This window comes from Xyrauchen texanus, chromosome 9 (assembly GCF_025860055.1).
Source record: "Xyrauchen texanus isolate HMW12.3.18 chromosome 9, RBS_HiC_50CHRs, whole genome shotgun sequence".
NCBI lineage: Eukaryota > Metazoa > Chordata > Actinopteri > Cypriniformes > Catostomidae > Xyrauchen > Xyrauchen texanus.
In genome coordinates, this window is record NC_068284.1 from 21,568,325 (window position 1) to 21,586,225 (window position 17,901).

The 17,901-nt window shown below is 36.3% G+C and overlaps 1 protein-coding gene across 5 annotated transcripts in view; it reads right to left on the reverse strand.

Moving 5' to 3' along the window:
• Window positions 1-413: 413 nt before the first annotated feature.
• The window catches only part of LOC127648571 (thymocyte selection-associated high mobility group box protein TOX-like), an 87,522-nt gene continuing 70,034 nt past the window's right edge, over window positions 414-17,901 (reverse strand). For all 5 annotated transcript variants that reach the window (XM_052133211.1, XM_052133209.1, XM_052133213.1 and 2 more), the window contains 6 exons: window positions 13,000-13,251; window positions 11,192-11,422; window positions 8,860-8,940; window positions 6,562-6,918; window positions 2,101-2,249; window positions 414-1,937 (listed from right to left, as the gene is read on the reverse strand). In XM_052133211.1, coding sequence (XP_051989171.1) covers window positions 1,901-1,937; window positions 2,101-2,249; window positions 6,562-6,918; window positions 8,860-8,940; window positions 11,192-11,422; window positions 13,000-13,251 — 1,107 coding nt within the window. In that variant the 3' untranslated portion in view covers window positions 414-1,900. The remainder of the gene's footprint in view (window positions 1,938-2,100; window positions 2,250-6,561; window positions 6,919-8,859; window positions 8,941-11,191; window positions 11,423-12,999; window positions 13,252-17,901) is intronic.

Here is a 17,901-nt window from a genome sequence, read left to right on the forward strand (position 1 = left end):
ATAGATACAATCTGTGCAGAAAAGCTGCCATACACAGCGATTTATATTTTAGTAGAACAAAAACTAAGGAACACTTCCATTTTAAAGCAAGATTAAAACATACAGTGTTTAGTCTCTGTGTGAATGTGAGTGAATCAGTCTCTATGGCAGGGCAGGAATGTGGTCTTGACACTGGGTGGTTTATTTGTGCTGTGTTCATGGTTGGAAAATCAATTATTATTATTATACTCTGCATCAACATCGCTGTGACCCAGTTATGAGATATAATTGAGGAAGAGAATGTGTGTTCATTATACATAAACTTGACCCTTCTGTCTGTGTGTGAGGAATTATGAGAATAAAAATGTTTCAAATAAATTAAATCTAAATATTTTAAATTCCTAGCAAAGAACACACTTGACCCAAACTGATTATTTACTGCACAAAAATGCAGGTTTGCCTTTATTTATTTTCAAACACAATAAAAACTAAATAAGAATTATTCACATTGTTGCCTGGATCAATTCTGTCAAAACAAATGAACAGAAAAACATCTCTGGAACGCTAACATAATTACTCAAAAACACCTACAGTTATTTTTTCCTTCATAAATAGGCGCAAACAAGTACCATAAAAAGATCTCATATAGACACAGTGTAGAGGAAAAGTAAATGATCAGCCATATGCCAGGGTTATACAGCAACTCTCCAATCTGCCACTGTTTCTTCTAATTAACACCATATAAGCATTTGACAGTTTCATACACATAGTTTGGATGACATTAATCAATATGCCAGAAGTGATACAAAAGAAGTATTTTGTGTAATACAAAATAAACTTTTCTTTAGTACTTTGCTTAATGAATCATTTCATGCTACCTCACAGATTGATGGAATCAACCTTTACTTCAGTAAACTTGGGAAAAGAATACTTCTTTCATCTCTCATTATTATTCTGATCAACGGGAACTTCCGATGCCAAGAAATGACCCCTCTTGGCTAATTATCCCTTTTCGAGTTTTAAATGAACTGGTGTGTTCCATTCAAAATCACATAGTTACTAGAAAAAAAAAGTTTACTTCTTATACTCTAGGAGTAACACAGATTCTATTTACAGCTTGAAACAAGGACTGAAACAACCCATCCGGTCATTCATAATGTTCCTATGAGCGACTGTTTTGTACTTGCAACAGAACTCTGTTTCTAAGGCAGTTGACTAGAAAAGATCAGTACAGTGGGGAATAAAGATACAACGAGAAAAGGTGTGTGAAAGGAGGGGTCGGAGAGGGGAAAAAGCAGGAGTCATATCATCCACATTCTTTTTTTTGTGGGTTTTTGTTTTTCAGATTGCGATTTTTTTAAGTTCTGTTTTGGTTTTTCGTTCCGCTGTTTGTCAGCGAGAGCTTGGAGTCTCTGACACACAGCAGTAAGTGCTTAGAAACCGATGGATTGACACAACCCTCCTGCAAGGCAAATTGACCTACCCAATTTTCTTAAAACCATGAGCAATCTCCAATAAAACACACATCTAGAGAGTTTTTTTATATACTACCTCTTATTAGGTATGTAACAAGGACCCAAACAAGAGGAGGGCATTAAAAGACAATATCCATTAGAGAGAGGTGATTGCATTTAAAAAAATGTTAGCATAAAATTTACATGTTCATGCTTTGATGATTTAAATTCTATTTTAACGATCCAAAATGTCTGAATGTCAGAAGCTAAAAGGAGATACAAATTCCAAACCCACCAAGGTAGGGTACACTAAAGTGTGAGTCATGAGAAAGAAAACATTCAAACATTATTTTGCTGATGCGTGGATCGTGTCTAGTCTAAAATAGGGCCTGAATAATCAGGCCCTGAACAGCTGTACTGGGATGAGGAACTGCCTTGGTCCTGTGAGCATGAAGCAAGGGTTTCAATCAGGTCAGATACAGGGCTTTGTCCCTCTGCAGAGCTCTACGGAGGGAAATATACACACATCAAATGGCCACTACAAAATTCAGAAGCACTTATTTCATACAGCTGTTTTTGAGGACACCTTGAAAAGGGTGCATTAAAATATTTTCTGAAAGAATTTATATAATTTTTTGGATGATTATGTTAAGCTTTGAGCACTTACCCATTGCCGCAGTAGTCAGATGTCCAGTCAAGACCCTGGGTCGGTCCATTCCTGCAGCCGGTGCGGTAGTCCATTGAAGGGGACAGACTGGGTCCAGCAGAAGATGTTACATTTACCATGCTCTGATACTCTGCCTGAAGAGGGAAACCCTGAGAGGGAGAACACAATGGAAAATCACATATTAGATTTTACATACTGCGGGTGCCACAGAGGCTAGGCTCATAGTGCAAATTAGATGTTTTTTTGTAAAATGTATTACATATGTCCCCAAAATTGGTAACACTTTGATGTTAAAAATGTATTAGTACATGCAGAAATTAACATTAGCCAAGATTAATAACGGAATTAAAAGTATTGCAACATTATTGTAAATTGTTACTCAGAAAATCATTATATTTAGCACAATGATAAGTGAGATATTAATGAAACAATATGTTGAGCTGAATCAAACTCTGGGATATGAATGCCGTACCAGCCTTTCTGTTTTTCCTGGAAAGCGAGTTTGAGAAACCAGACTAAACTACAAACCCACATGTCCAATTTAATTCCACATGGCAAACATCCTACAAGATGTGAAGTGGACATGATGACAGTGTAATGCAGCCAGCCACAAATGAGCATTAATAAGGAATTGAATTCGGTGGTTGTTTGCAGGGGGGTGGGGGTAGATGAAAAATAAATGAAGCAGATATTCTAATTTGAAGACTTCTTCTCTGTTTTTAGCCTATAAGAAAGACTGCATGTGAACGGGAAGTTAATCTCAGTGGTACACAAGAGAATCTGCCTGAAAGAGCAAGACAGCAGGTGGCTGTGTTTTTTCCCCCTCCAGAGATTCTACCTATTCATGAATTGTTCCTCAAATTCTTCTCCTTCATTCGATCACAAAGGCTCCATCTGCCCCTTTGTGTCCCCCCCCCCCCCCCCCACCAACACTGCCCCATCTACCCCCACCCTGCCTCGGCTCACAGAAAAAGTTGAACCACACGTTTTTTGTTTGCTCTCCACAAATATGCAAAAATGAACGAGGATTATTACTCCCCTTTGGATTTAAAAAGTCTCCCATACAGGCAGGATCTGTGGAACAGGCTTAAGAACTCCCCACATAGAGGAGAGAAAAGCCAAGTTTAAGTATTTGTACTCTCCTCCAAAAGATTGACATACCCATACAAGGAGCCCTGTGGTAATCTAAAATTGGACTTCAGACAAATTCACACTATAATCTGCATGGAAATTAGACACTTTTTCCTTATGATGTTGATCATCCACAGCAATAGTTAATTTTCCTGCCGAGGAGTGATAAAAAGAAGCACATGAAATTCAATCAAGTAGTTGCTCTTTTAAATACAACGTTTCCCAGAATTCCCAGCGGGCACAGGAAGAGAATCTTGCAACAACAGACCTTTCATATTCAAATACAGATGCTTCATTTTTTTGGCAACAGTTTCAATTGGAAATATGTGTTTCATTATTCAGTCTTTGATAGAATCACTACAATTGCCATGCACTTCCCCAAAACAAAATAAAAACAAAACAAAAGCAAAAAAACAAAAGTAAAATAAATAAAAGAAAGTAAAAAAATCAACAAAAAGTAAAAACAAAACAAACAAAAGCAAAACAAAAATGTATAAAAGCAAAAAACTGAAAAACAAAAAAAGACAGAACAAAACAAAACACAAAACATAAACTTTAGTAAACAAACAAAACAAAACTATAAACAAAGTAAAAAACATAACACACCAACAAAAATAACAATAACAAAACAAACGGACAATCGACATTGTCCATTTCATAATGCACAGCATTGTCAGTGGAGCGCATCCCTCAGTTTAAGATCAAACTCCTGTCATAGGATAAGCATGTCACCTGTTCTCCTGCCCACCTAAATCATCTCTCTTTATGAAGCTAACCCCTCTTTTTTTGTGCAAGACAATGAGATTCTCCGCCCTCTCTCTCTCTCTCACCCTCCCTCTCTTTTCTCCAGCACCAGCCAGTCCTGCCTCCTAGCTGATGCTCATCTCTTAAAGAGTTTCAAGGCACAAGGGTGCTATTCATTAGGACCTCATTACAACCTCATCTCAACCCACTGAAGTTCCAGCACAACTCAATGCTATTAAGATGTGAAACGGATCAACGGGGAACTCTTAACAACTTTTTCACCATCACCGTGAGTGTTTAAGGAGACTAAGGCTTCAAACCTCTCCTTAACCACCTCTATTTGAGATCTCTATTAGGGTAACGAGGGTTTAATTAGCACTGGTGCTAATAATAAATGCACTCTGGATTGACAAAACTGGCTGTCGCTAACACTGGGCTGCAGTTAAAACACCTTCTCCCTCCTCACATGTTAAAGCAGGGGAGGCAATAACCCAATGAATGCTTTCAAAGAGGTCATTTTCTATTTAATTAGATTGTGTGTGTGTGTGTGTGTGTGTGTGTGTGCGCGCGTGTGTGTGGTAGTGGGTGGTTGGTGGTTTACGATGATTTTTTTTTAAGGTTACAAACTAATTACAAGGGTAGTATGCTATAAATGTGGTTTATGAGGACATTTATAGTGTCCCCATAATTAAAATGGCTTAAAATACATACTAAATTAAGTTTTTTGAAAATGTAAAAATTCTGAAAGTTTTTTGTGAGGGGTAGGGTTAGGGGATAGAATCTATAGTTTGTACAGTATAATAATTATTATGTCTATGGAGAGTCCACATAAGGATAGCTGCACCCTGCGTGTGTGTGTTTGTATGTGAATGGGTAAAGCTTTTATTTAGTTTCTCTTTGATATTATCTAGTCTGCTGGAAAATCTACAGTAGCTTAAGCTGGTAGCTGGAACATTGTAGCTGGTCATTAGCTGGCTATTATGTTTCTGATTGAACAGCTACCATATTAAAAACACAAACTTGACCACCTAAAGATGGTACACATGACTAGCTGGTTGTTGGTTTGTTCCTGGTTCAAGACTGTCTACAAACTTGGATCAGCAAGAAAATAGCCACCATTTATGTTGGATTTTCCAATAGATTACGTCCTATAAAAAAGTACATAAAAATAAATTAATAAAAACAAACAAAAAAAAACAGTAAAATAAAAGCCTTCTCCTTCTATATATACACTTTAGCAGAGAACTAATTTCATTTCCTTCACCCAGTCTGAAAAACTGTTTTCATCAGATAGCTGCTGTGTTTTTTCTTCCACACTGATGTATTCATCAATCTAAATGTGAAGTTTTTTGTGCAACCTTAAGTCACATCCAAATCCTAATGCATCTGTTTATTACAGAGAGAAAATTGAAAATCTGTCTCTGTGATACGCTGGGATTTTTTTTGCACAGCGTGGACATAAAACAAGCTGGCAGATATTAATGGTTTCTCTCTTGACCTCATTCGCCAGCACGAGAGATAGGCTGAAGGGGCCGGAAATGATGAAAAATGAAACGGTACAGCATCTGCTGCATAAACAGCACTTCCTCCACTCTCACATTCATACGCACACACATACGCTCTACTATCTGTTCTACCATAATGTAGAATGGAAATTGGAGAGGATCAGACAAGCCGGGTTCTTGAAGAGGTTTATGGAAAATAGACTGGTGGAGGAGCAAACCCCTTAGTTGTCACGACCCCGTTGTCTGTCATACCTTGTTTGCAACCCATTTTACTTCTGTAATGTGACATATCTCTATTTGAAAAAATATATATATATTTTTTTTAATTTAAGATTTGATTTTATCCAGTGGGAATTCATTAGATTGTGTTAAGTTGTCTTTATACAGTTTATGACAGGTGATTGACAGCGAGGGGTTGAGAAATGAGAGGGTTTGGTGACAAAGTTGTTTCAAAGGTGGAGCATTATTTCTGTGGAATCATATGCACTGATTAATCATTTACAATAGGACCAGTAACTTGTAATAAGCAAGCAAATAGGGTCAATATTGATATTATGTTGACCTGAAATGTGTTTTTGAAGAGTAAGGATCTAGTTTACATCCAGAATTATGATGCGTCTAAAGTGATCCGATCATATGTGGTCAGGCGAGACACATTGTTGTTTACACCTGGTCACTAAAATGTGTCTCATGTAACCACTTGTGTTCGGATTTCGAGACGACATTCATAAATCACTATATCATTGTGTTACTGTGTGATAAACTGCAAAAAAATCAGAAAACCTAATTAAGCGCAAACAATAGCAGAACACAACCGGCAAAATATGTAGCTCAGTGGTTGATTGACAGGTAAGGGATGGTGCTTTGCAGCTGTCTGGGATGCATTGAGGACGTGTAGTGTTTACACCTCAAATGTGATGTGGTCACGTGCATTCTCATCTTCCTGTGTATGTGTGATGCCGATAATCTCAAAATTAGTCATCCTGTTTGATCTATTGGTCTAACACTAGCAAAGCTTATTTGTACATTGCTATTCACTAAACATAGACAGGTTAATATCATAATTTTTTTTGTATCTCACCTGGGCCATGGAGGGGGAGTGCATGGACAGAGTGTGACTGCTGAGTTGCTGTTGCTGCTGCTGCAGGCTTAGGTGCTGGTGTAAAGGGGGGCTGATCTGCAGAGGAGGGGGGGGTGAGCCCGCCATGCTGCCCATGCTCACCGCTCCTTGCATGGACACGTTAGGCCGGGACGTGCCACCTCGGGCTAGGCCTTGCTGCATTGGGGGCAGGTGGGGACTGAGCCCTGGCTGCTGGTGGTATGGATGACCCATATAGAGACCAGGGTGAGACTGGCCTGCCCCGGAATAGACTGATGGTTTGGGTACGAGCATCTGAGAGGCCTGCGATGCCTTCACATCCCCTGGATCATTGTAGCTCTAGAGGGGGTGAATAAAAAAAATGTGTAGCTAAGACTGCCTTAAAATGATTACTTCTAAGGTAGAAACAGCTCATTAACCCGTAAAGGAGTAGTTCACCCAAAAATTTAAATTCTCTCATTATTTACTCACCTTCATGCCATCCCAAATATTTATGACTTTCTTTGGGTCTGTTCTCACTCAGAATAGATTAGATCGCTTCATATGACATATATTACATTTATGTTTATGTGCTTGTTGGAACTTAACATTTTGCTCACCATTCATTTGCATGGTATACTGCCCTACAAAACAAAAAGGCAGTAACTGCATTTTTGGTCAAAAATGAGTTATTATCATTTTCATGACATTCAAGGCATCCTTTGTTATGTGACAAAACATCTTATCTCAAATGTGTGTCGTTTTGGAGAAAAATGGTAGTCGTTTGTACAGTAACTGCAAAAAGCCCTAGTGAAACAAAGCAAGAGTACAGTAACATCCATTACTGTATTCTTGTTATGTTTACCTAACAAAAAATAACTGTGTTGCTGCGCAGTGAAGTTACTGTTTCCATGGTGAACACACACAGCTGACTTCGCGGCATCCTCACGGGACGGTTTTAACATTTGCGATTTCACACTTCTAACTTCACACAAATTTTGTTTGAGATGGCACAAAGCCGGGAAAGAAGATGGTCGAAATGGCATTGAAAAGAAAATACCCGGAGAATGGTAAGTAACAGTGACAGATTAAACATTTAGAGGCTAGGCTATCACAATATAAACACCTGTCAGCCACCAGGGCGGGACTTCCTCTCAGAGGTCCATTCAGATAGCATTATGCTAATTGACAGGCGATGTTTTAAATAGCTTTGCTTACCTGACCCTGATCCTCCCTGCTCCTAGCTGTAACTTTATTCTCTGTAACTTCACATCATCGCTGATGCCATGTCATCATTTTGTTGTTCATGTCACAAACTTATAATCCAACCAGCGGTGGAAAAATATTCAATAACTAGAAAAGCATGTGGTCCTATTCAAAATAAATTTTCCCAATTTGGGCCTTGACACAGCTTAGCAATGTGAGACTTTAAGCAGCCGTTTCAGCATCAGAACAGCTTCTGGGTGGAAAATATTGACCTAAAATGGTCAAATTAGTTTGGGTTTGGTATATCCATGTTCAGGAAAACAAATGGTTCCAATTATTTCAAATACAGTGTATAACACACCCAAAGCCCAAGTTGTGGCAAAATAGTTTTTGGAGAATCTGTAGTTACCGCCTTTTTCCTTGGTATGGTGCCACGTTTTTGGTAAGTAATACAAAGCAAGAATACATTAACTGCAAAATAGGGGTAAAATATCAAATTAAATATGAGGATTGATATGTACAAAGAATAAGCTAATATAAAGTAACAAAACAGCCACATGTCCAATAATCTACCTACAACTACTTAGGCTGGATGACAGGATAACTTTAAAGTCATTTTTCTCAGTTCTGCACTCTGCGTAGTTACTGCCTTTTTGCTTTGTAGGGCAGTATAGTCCTACAGAGCTGAATTATTATTCTAAATAGAAGAAAGAAAAAGTAACATCTGGGATGGCATTAGGGTGAGTAAATCATTTTTGAAACTATTGGGTGAACTATTCCTTTTAAATTCACATCTGAGGTATGTTAAAACGTTTGGAAACACCCATACATTTATGAGATAAGGTAACAATTGCAAGTTACCACTTTTTACAGTGTCTTATTATCTTACACAATTTTGCGTCTCATGTAAATGTATGTTCTTTTAAGGATTTTTTAAAGATTTTTTTTTTTTTACTAGAAAATAAGACACAAATAGTGATGATGAAAAAAGTATTATTTTATGCAGTGAAACAAGAACATCTGACAATGTGCCTCCTCAATAAACATGACCATTCTCAAACACATACATATCATAGCCCACAGTCATTTTGATACCTGAGACACAAGGCTTGCTCTGTAGGCAGCCAGCTGTTTGAGGTACTCCTTCTTTGCAGTCTCTGTTTTTTTCTTGTACACCTGCCATGATAAAACAAACAAACAAAGAAAAGAATATATTAAGGCCACAGCCGTTCTCCGTGTTCCTGTGCACAATTATTCTTAGAAATCTATCTAATGGCAGTCCATTTATGAGCCGTAATGTGTAATTGTTGTTGGAGCACTGAAATGGTGCTTGAGTGCAGTCCACTTTATCCATCGCTTGTTCTTCTGCCTTTATGGACTGTTCATATTTCCCCTTTCATTTGGGCCATATGTGTAATTATTTGCCCATCAATACATCTGTTCTGCTATTAACTTGACCAATAGACCTCTACTAAAAAGAGAGGGGCAAAAAAAGAAAAGTAGAAAAAAACAGCAAAGAGACATGATGTTCTTTTATCAGGCAAACATCCTCTCCTGAGTAAAAGTACTGTTAAGTGTTTTCATCAGCTTCAGTGAGTGTTGTACATAATAAAAAAGACCACCAATCAACAACTACAAAAGAATAAAAGAGACTAGTTTAGCTTTTTTATGGTTTGACTGTTTGGTGGTTTCAGTAAGACAGAGAGATGGATACATTCAATTGTTTTTATTCTGAAATCAGAAGCTATGCTGGTAGTCATGTCATTCTTCAAAATCTAAATTCAAACCCTAAAAAAGGTTTGAATTTATTGTTGTCATGGCTTGCAATATTAAAGAAAAAAAACTTGAAAATGAATGAGGGGGTAACATTTTACAATAAGGTTCCATTTGTAAACATTAGTTAACATGAACTAACAATGAACAAAACTTATTAAGCATTTATTAATCTTAATGTCAATTTCAACATTTAGTATTGTATATGTTAACATTAGTTAATGCACTATGAACTAACATGAACTTACAATGAACAACTAACATTGTTGTTCAACAACAAATATTAATAAATGATGTAAAAAAAACAATATTGTTCATTGTTTGTTCATGATACCTAATGCATTAAGTAATGTTAAAAAATGGACCTTATTGTAAAGTGTTACCTGAGAGGGGATTCAAATGTACATATTTACAAATTAAGGCTACATAAGTTCCAATATGACACTTTGAAATCTAGTTTTGTTGTAATTCACAGAAAATAATGCTGTTCTAGCATCTAATATTATTTACTTTATATTTATATATACCTGTTATATACCTGTCTAATATTAATTAAAATTAATACTTGAAATATTACAAGAATATACTGAAAAATTGTGCCTCTCATTTCTTAAGATACACAATTTTTTAGTAGTTTCTTATATTTCAAGTACTATAAGAGGGACTATTGATATTAAATGGCCTTATGCCTTAAGTAATTCAAACGACTTCAACACCTGTTCAAAATACAATAAAAATATTCAGTTGGGCAAGTATGTTGTAAATATCCATCTGTTGACTGAAAATAAAAACGAACATGACTAACAGTATCATATTCTGGCTAAATATGTCCTGAAACAGTGATCTGAATGATTACCAGACCGCACAAATCCTTTGTGTGACATGCTCACTTATAAAACAAAATCTCATATAGTGTACTGTTTTTCACACCTGGCATTGTTACGACTTCCCCCTACATGCACAAACACGCTGATGTTAGACCACAGCACACAGACTGCACAGATAATGTTATTGTGTAATTGCACAAGGGGAAATCAGCAAATGTTCTGACCAACATGTGCGTCATCACATCTGCTGCAATAACAAATCATTATGTCAATATCCTATTGTACACAGTACATAATACCTTTAATATATAATACTATAGATAGTATGTATAGAACTGCACTCACAATGCCTGATTAGCAGAAACAGCCCTACCTACCTGCATTTTACTTCAGTCTATGAGTCACCCACAAGATTTCACAGATAAAGGGAAAGTTTGCACATGAGCGTGGTTTAAAAGTGTGGTAAAGGGGTTCTATAATTTGTTCCTTATTTGAAAAGTTTTACCTCTAAAGAAATTAATGGTTCTTTTAAAATATGTTTAAAACCACGTACAATCTCATGAGATAAAGACTCCAGTAGCATAATTAAAGCTGTTTATTTTACATGGAGCTGGGCTGTCTCATTGGGGCCACCATATTGAGCTCTTGCGTACTTGAAAACTTGGTAACTTGGTATCATGGTACCCCCCACCCCGTGCTGACTGCCAATAGCACATTTCCCAAAAATGAACTGAAAACTATTACTTTTGCATAATGCTACAAGACCAAGATGACTGCCATATCTCCAGTCAAACATAAACATAAAATGACGAAAGAGCGATAGTCACCTGTTTTTGTTCCTCTCCTAGGCCATCCCACATTGAGGCCACTATTTTGGAAACCTCTCCGAATGTGGCATTTGGATTTTGGCCTTTAATAGCTGCCTGGGTGTCTCTGAAGAACAGGGCGTAGGCTGACACTGGCTTCTGTGGCTCGTTGGGGTCTTTCTTCTTCTTCTTCTTGGGGGTTTTGGGTTTCTTGGCCATGTCTGAGGCTGCTCTCTTTTCTGCCCCATTCATCTGAAAAGAGAAGAGTTTATTATAGTAAACAATAGGTTTCTAATTAGATTTAGCCACAATAATAGCTTTATGAATGAATCATCTTCATAAAGCTAGTTAGTGAGCCTTGTCTCCAATACCAGGAGCAAGTTTCAACAATTAATGATTACTGCACATTATTTGTATATAAGCATGGGCAACTCATAATTGAGATATAATTGTGTGTGTTTAGAGCGCTTGATATTTTTAATGTCTGTGCACTGCAAAAATAATTTTCTTGCTCTGTATTTTTATATTGTTTTCCAGTAAAATATCCAAACAGCCTTAAAACTTAAAACAAGACACATTTACTTAAGAAGCAAAATAACATTTGATCAAAAAAATCTTTTTGTTTTATTTTAAAGATAAACCTCACTAAATTTTGTCAGATTTCTTTCAAAACAAGACTAAATAACTTAATTTTGTATTTTCTTGTATCATGTTAAAAGGATATTTTTGTATTTATTTTTTATTTCACACCGAATTAGTTCTTCGTCCATCTGTGCTATTTTTCAGTGGTTTTTCTATGTAAATATGCACAAGATGGATGTCTTTGACTGTTGTGCCGTAGCATGCTGTTTTTTTTTTCCAGCATTGGAAAACAGGATTGCCATGTTTTTTTATACACCATCTCAAGTTAAGAAAAAAAAATCTTTAAATGTATTGTTCTTAATCCATTAGCAATTAATTTTTTCTTGTTTTAAGGATTAACATCACTTAATCTAAAAACAAGACTTAATTTGTTATGTCATTGTGTTTCTCAAAGTTAATGTATCTTGTTTTAAGGATGCTTAGATATTTTTTCCTAAAAACCAGGCCAAAAATAAAGAAATAAATAAGCAAGGGACTGTTTACATGGAATGCGTTTTTTTTCCTCTGTCTGTGCTGTTTTTCAGTTGTTTTCGAAGTAAACCTGCGATAGACTGTCATCTTTGATCGTTGCACCAGGCTTGCTTTTTTCCCCCGCTGTTGTCTCGTGCAAGATCACCACGTTTTTAGATGCCATATCAGGTTAAATGAACAGCATCTTTTAAAAACGTTTGATGTTTGATGCTCATGCCATCATTTGCAGGGCTCCCTGTTCTTCCAATCTATTCTGATCTACTTGCAAAACCAATGTTTATATTAATATATTACCTATTGACATACTAAAGCTGAAGATATAAATAACCATCTTATGAAAAAAATGTCTTTCTGAAAAGACTTTTGCACAGTATTGTATATACCCTGTAGTTCTAGCTTTTTAAGCACAAGAAAGAAACATGAATCGGATATATCAAAAAGGCCACACTTTCCAGAGGAATGGTTTTGATGTAAAGTTTTGGAGAAAATGTGCTGTATTTCGGCTGTGGAGAACAGACTTCAGGCAGATCAGCGTCTTAGCAAACCTATGTTTAAGGAAACATGGCAATACAAATTGCTGAAAGGTCAGCAGTGAATCATTCCTTTTAATACTCTGCATTTTGCCATAGAGCATAAAAGTCTATGTGAGAGTGCATGTGAGAAGAAGATAAGCTTTTATATTCATGAGATAGAGTCTGTAACGCTCCCTTTCTCACCTTGGCAGGATCATCTGCATCGTCCTCGTGCACTGAGCTGGAGGGGGAGGGTGTGGCCGACTTGCTCTCTGGTGGAGATGGGGAGCCATGGGTACCATTGTTACTTTTCAGCCCCAACTGATTATTGAGTTGCGATTGGTTGATAGTGGACAGCTGACCTTGCGGAACCATGCCAGGTTGGACCCTGGGTCTATGTGTGTCCACCTGATGGTGGCCGCCATAACGGGAGTCTGAGTTGACCATTTGCTGCATCTGGAAGATACCAACAAATCCAGACTTGAAATAAATGAACCAAATTTTTCAAAATAAAGCAAACCTCAGGCACTTTTGAGATTTTACAAAAGAAGTTCCCTAAAGGTCTAACTTTTGCAAGGCTGTAGATATGTGGATAATTCAAATGTTAAAGCAATAGTTTACTAAAAAAATTCAATTCAGAATTTTTTTTTTACCTCATGTCGATAAAATTTTGGACTGTTCCTCACACAATCACTATTTTATTCCTTCAGAAGGCTTGGCATATAGCAAAAATAGTTATTAAAGTCACATTTTTATGATACTTTTATGGTGTATTTTTGGAGCTTGACAGCCCCAGTCCTCTTCAATTTCATTATATGGAAAATATATTGCACACAGTGGCCAGGATATTCTTCAAAACATTGACTTTTGTGTTCCACAGATGACAGAAAGTCATACAATTTTGGAACAACTTGAAAGTGAGTAAATGATGAAAAAATAAAAATAAATTGGGAGGACTATCCTTTTTACTAGCACTAATTTGAATAAATGATATGTCACATTTCAGCTGTTGTAGTAGGGAGAGAAAACATTGCTTTTGAACACAGCATCTTGGAGGTAAATCACTTCCGACAAGGACAAGCCCTGTAGCTGTAGACTGTCACCTGATACTGTCTGAAACAACAGGTGACCTGAAGTGTACCCTACGCCCACCATTGTGTTGAGCACAATGCCCTCAACAGGTGGAGCTTTGGGGTTAGAGGCTACAAGCATTTGCCTGAAGGACAGGTGACTCTGTCTCACCAATGGACACTCATTGAACCAAATTATTCAAATAGTTTCAATCAAACTGTCTCTTTTTTTCTTCAAGAAAGTATTTGAGAGTAATGTAAATGGAAAGATTTGACACATATTTCTTAGTCAAGCTGACAGTAACATGGTGAAATGTCTAATATTTGAAAGTCCATTACATGTAGGAATCAATGGCACTTCAAATTAAAATGTAGATTTTTCATTTCATATAGCAAAAATTGTTATTAAAGTCACATGAACCATTTTTATGATACTTTTATGGTGTATTTTTGATTATTTTGGAGCTTGACAGCCCCAGTCCTCTTCAATTTCATTATATGGAAAAGTATATTGCACACAGTGGCCAGGATATTCTTCAAAACATTGACTTTTGTGTTCCACAGATGACAGAATGTCATAAAGTTTTGGAACAACTTGAAAGTGAGTAAATGATGAAAAAAAATAATAATTTGGGAGGTCTATCCTTTTTACTAGCACTAATTTGAATAAATGATATGTCACATTTCAGCTGTTGTAGTAGGGTGTAGAAAACATTGCTTTTGAACACAGCATCTTGGAGGTAAATCACTTCCGTCAAGAAAGATGTGTGTGGTTTTGCCCATGCAAAAGTTGCAGCCACTATGCTAGGTTGTTGTGAGTGGATCGTCTACTAGATGAAAATCATCAGTCTGATTAAAAAATTATTTACAAGTTACAAGTTTGTTTAAAGGAATATTTTGTGTCCAATGCAAGTTAAGCTCAGTCCACAGCATTTGTGGCATAATGTTGATTGCCATAAAAATGAATTTTGACTGGTTTCTTGATTTCTTAAAATATTTAAATAAATAAATAAAAATCAGGGTTACAGTGAGGCATTTACAATAGAAGTGAATGGGGCCATTTTTTCAGAGTTTAAACACAGAAATGTGAAGCTGATAATTTTATAAAAGCACTTACATTAATTCTTCTGTTAAAACTTGTTGTGACAGTTTAAATCATCATTTTTACAGTAGTTTTAGGGTTTAGTGTTTACGGTGTTACGGTGTCATGGCAAAAAAGTTCTAATATCATCAATAACATTACAAAGAAAAGGTTAGAAAGTGATTTAATCACACTTAAATCATGTAAACAGGCATAATGCTTACATTTTCTGGCTATTCTTTTGAAACGGTTAGTATATTAATATTTATGGTTTGGCTCCATTGACTTATTTTTTATGGTAATCAACATTATGCCACAAATGCTGTCGATTGTGCTTATCTTGTATTGAACCCGGAATATTCCTTTAATACTTACAATTTGGGATTTTGAAAAACAGTTATCTTGTTTTAAACTTGATCTATCAATTGAACACATTAGAAAACATTTTCATAGGCATGTCATGAGGTATCTGAAAGCCAAAATTTGTGTTATGAGATTACATTGGTATTTGCGATGGGATGAGACAAATGTCATATTGAATGGATGTGTACGGCTAATGACGTGACATTAAGCAGCAATAGAGAGGAAAATTTCCAATCAGTGCGGTTTTAGAGGTTAACTGACTAGTCATAAACTGATACTGGTGAAAATGTCAAGTTCTCAGGAAATGCTGGAAAAAGCTCACAATGGAAAACGGTTCAAGAAAAAAAAAAATTTCAGGGGTTCCATTACGATGTTAATGGACGGGAGGAAGTTTCATTTTTCGATGAAATGCGTTCACATTCATACACACCATATTAATGAGCTCTGTTTGCAGTATTCAAACTCTTCCCACTCAATTTCTCGAGAAACATCTGCATATTGTTGAGGGGGGCTTTTTCTTTCTGCTAGTTAACCAGACAATTCACCCTTTGTGTTATAACAGGGTAATAATATAATGTGGTCAGTTTGTAGTAGAGAACACTCAAACCTAAAAACCACGCATGTTGATAAAGGTCACCTTTCTATTTCTTGGTAAAACAAAACTTAGAAGCAGGACAAGCTTTTTGAGGTTTTGAGTGAAGTCGAATACAACATCATGTTTTATCAAGGCAAAACCAGTGAATAAAAGACTACTCGCCAGACACTTAAATCCAATCCAAATTTCCCAAATGTAAAAAAGAATAAGTGAATAACTTTTTATGGCATGAGGATCAACATGGCTTCTGGACAACACTGAATTGCATTTGTAAGAGTGAGCTTATGATGGTACAAGCTCACCATTAATCTCAACTACACGGAGGACAAAGGCTTGCCAAGGATGAATAAAGGTCACGTGACGAGGTCACAGACAAAAGCCCTAAAGCTTGCCTGTTCTGCAAATTTTAAGTTTTAAATAACAAATGGCTGGCTGGGCTACCTTTTTTCATCAGAGTCGCTGACCCGTGCTACAAAGGAGGTCATACTCATTTGATTTCATTTTCCTTCAAATCATGGGGCAAATTGTAATCACACTTACAGTAGGGGACTATTTGCATGCTTGTATTCCTATAGTGTGGAACAGAGATATATGAAAGGGAAAAGAGAACCCCATCTTTTGCATTTCCAATGACATTTTAAAGGGAAGAAAATAATGTCTACTTTACACTGGCTGTCACTTCAGGGGCACTTTCATGTCCTTCTGTTTCCATTAAAAAGGTATAAATAGCTTAAGTGCTGGACTAGATCAGAGCCAATTGTTTGCTCAGGGTAATAAAACCACAGCCCAATGATAAGGACTTTTTCAGGCAGATTAATGAGGCTGTATTTCATGTCCTTTTGTTAGACTGTTACACTGTACATCTGTACTATAAGCTAAAATACACACTACATTTTCGTTTACACTTTTATTCATTAGAATGTAAATGATTCATTTGAAATGCGATTGTATCCTCGCATAATCTCTGTTATTCAATTCTTTCTCCATGAGTTAATTTGATTTCAAATCAAATTATCTGTCTTTTTAATAATAATAGCTTGTCAAAGTCTGTATGATGGAAAACACCCAATATTTATGACATGCAGAAGTACATATGAGAAGTGAGGTCATTTGGAATATAAAATCTTAAAAGGCGTATCATACCATCTGTCATTTGTACATGCCAGAGTTTAATTGCTCTTGGGTGAATTTTATATAACTGCATGCAAATATCTCTTTTTATCTCTTATTAAACTTCACTGTAAATGATATAAGCAGTCTATTAGAAGTAACTATTACACAGCATGGCTTAATAAATCTTAACTACATAGTTTTAGTAATACTCCTGATATATTTTTCTCCATGTTCTATGTCAATGCCTGCAAATACCCGTCTCTTATTAAACTTAAATGTAAATGATCTATGCATAATCAGTCTGATTGAAGTAACTATTAGACTATATTATGTTATTCAAAAGTACGGTCTATTTACTGTAACTGCATGCATATACAGTGAGTGTCTCTTATTAAATGTAACTGTAAATGATCAATGCGTTAGTAATCTAATAGAAGTAAATCCTGCTATTTCATGTCATGCTGCACTTTCAAGGTCTCAAATGTGCTAGTTTTGCAGTGCACAGCAAAGTGCTGCAAACTTTAGGCTTTACAGCAAATTTACAATAAATGGAGATTTATGTCCATTACTGTCTCTTTTTTTATTTTTTATTTAGGCCAGTGCTGGATGTGGATTTAGTGGCTTTTTGAGCTGATGATGGACGATGTGACTGCTCTTTACCGCTCTCACCCTCTCTCTCTCTCTTCCTCCTCCACTGTCAGCTCTGTTTAGATTTGCACATTTTACACACATTAACTTGTGCTTATTTAAGCAGACATGTGACTTTTTAGAAAGCAAACCTGGCCTGAGCATTTCCAATAAATTAGTTGCTTTTTATGTGAATTATCGAGCTCATCAGAATTGACGGTGAGATCTCATCGCTCATATTATATGTTTAAAAGGCT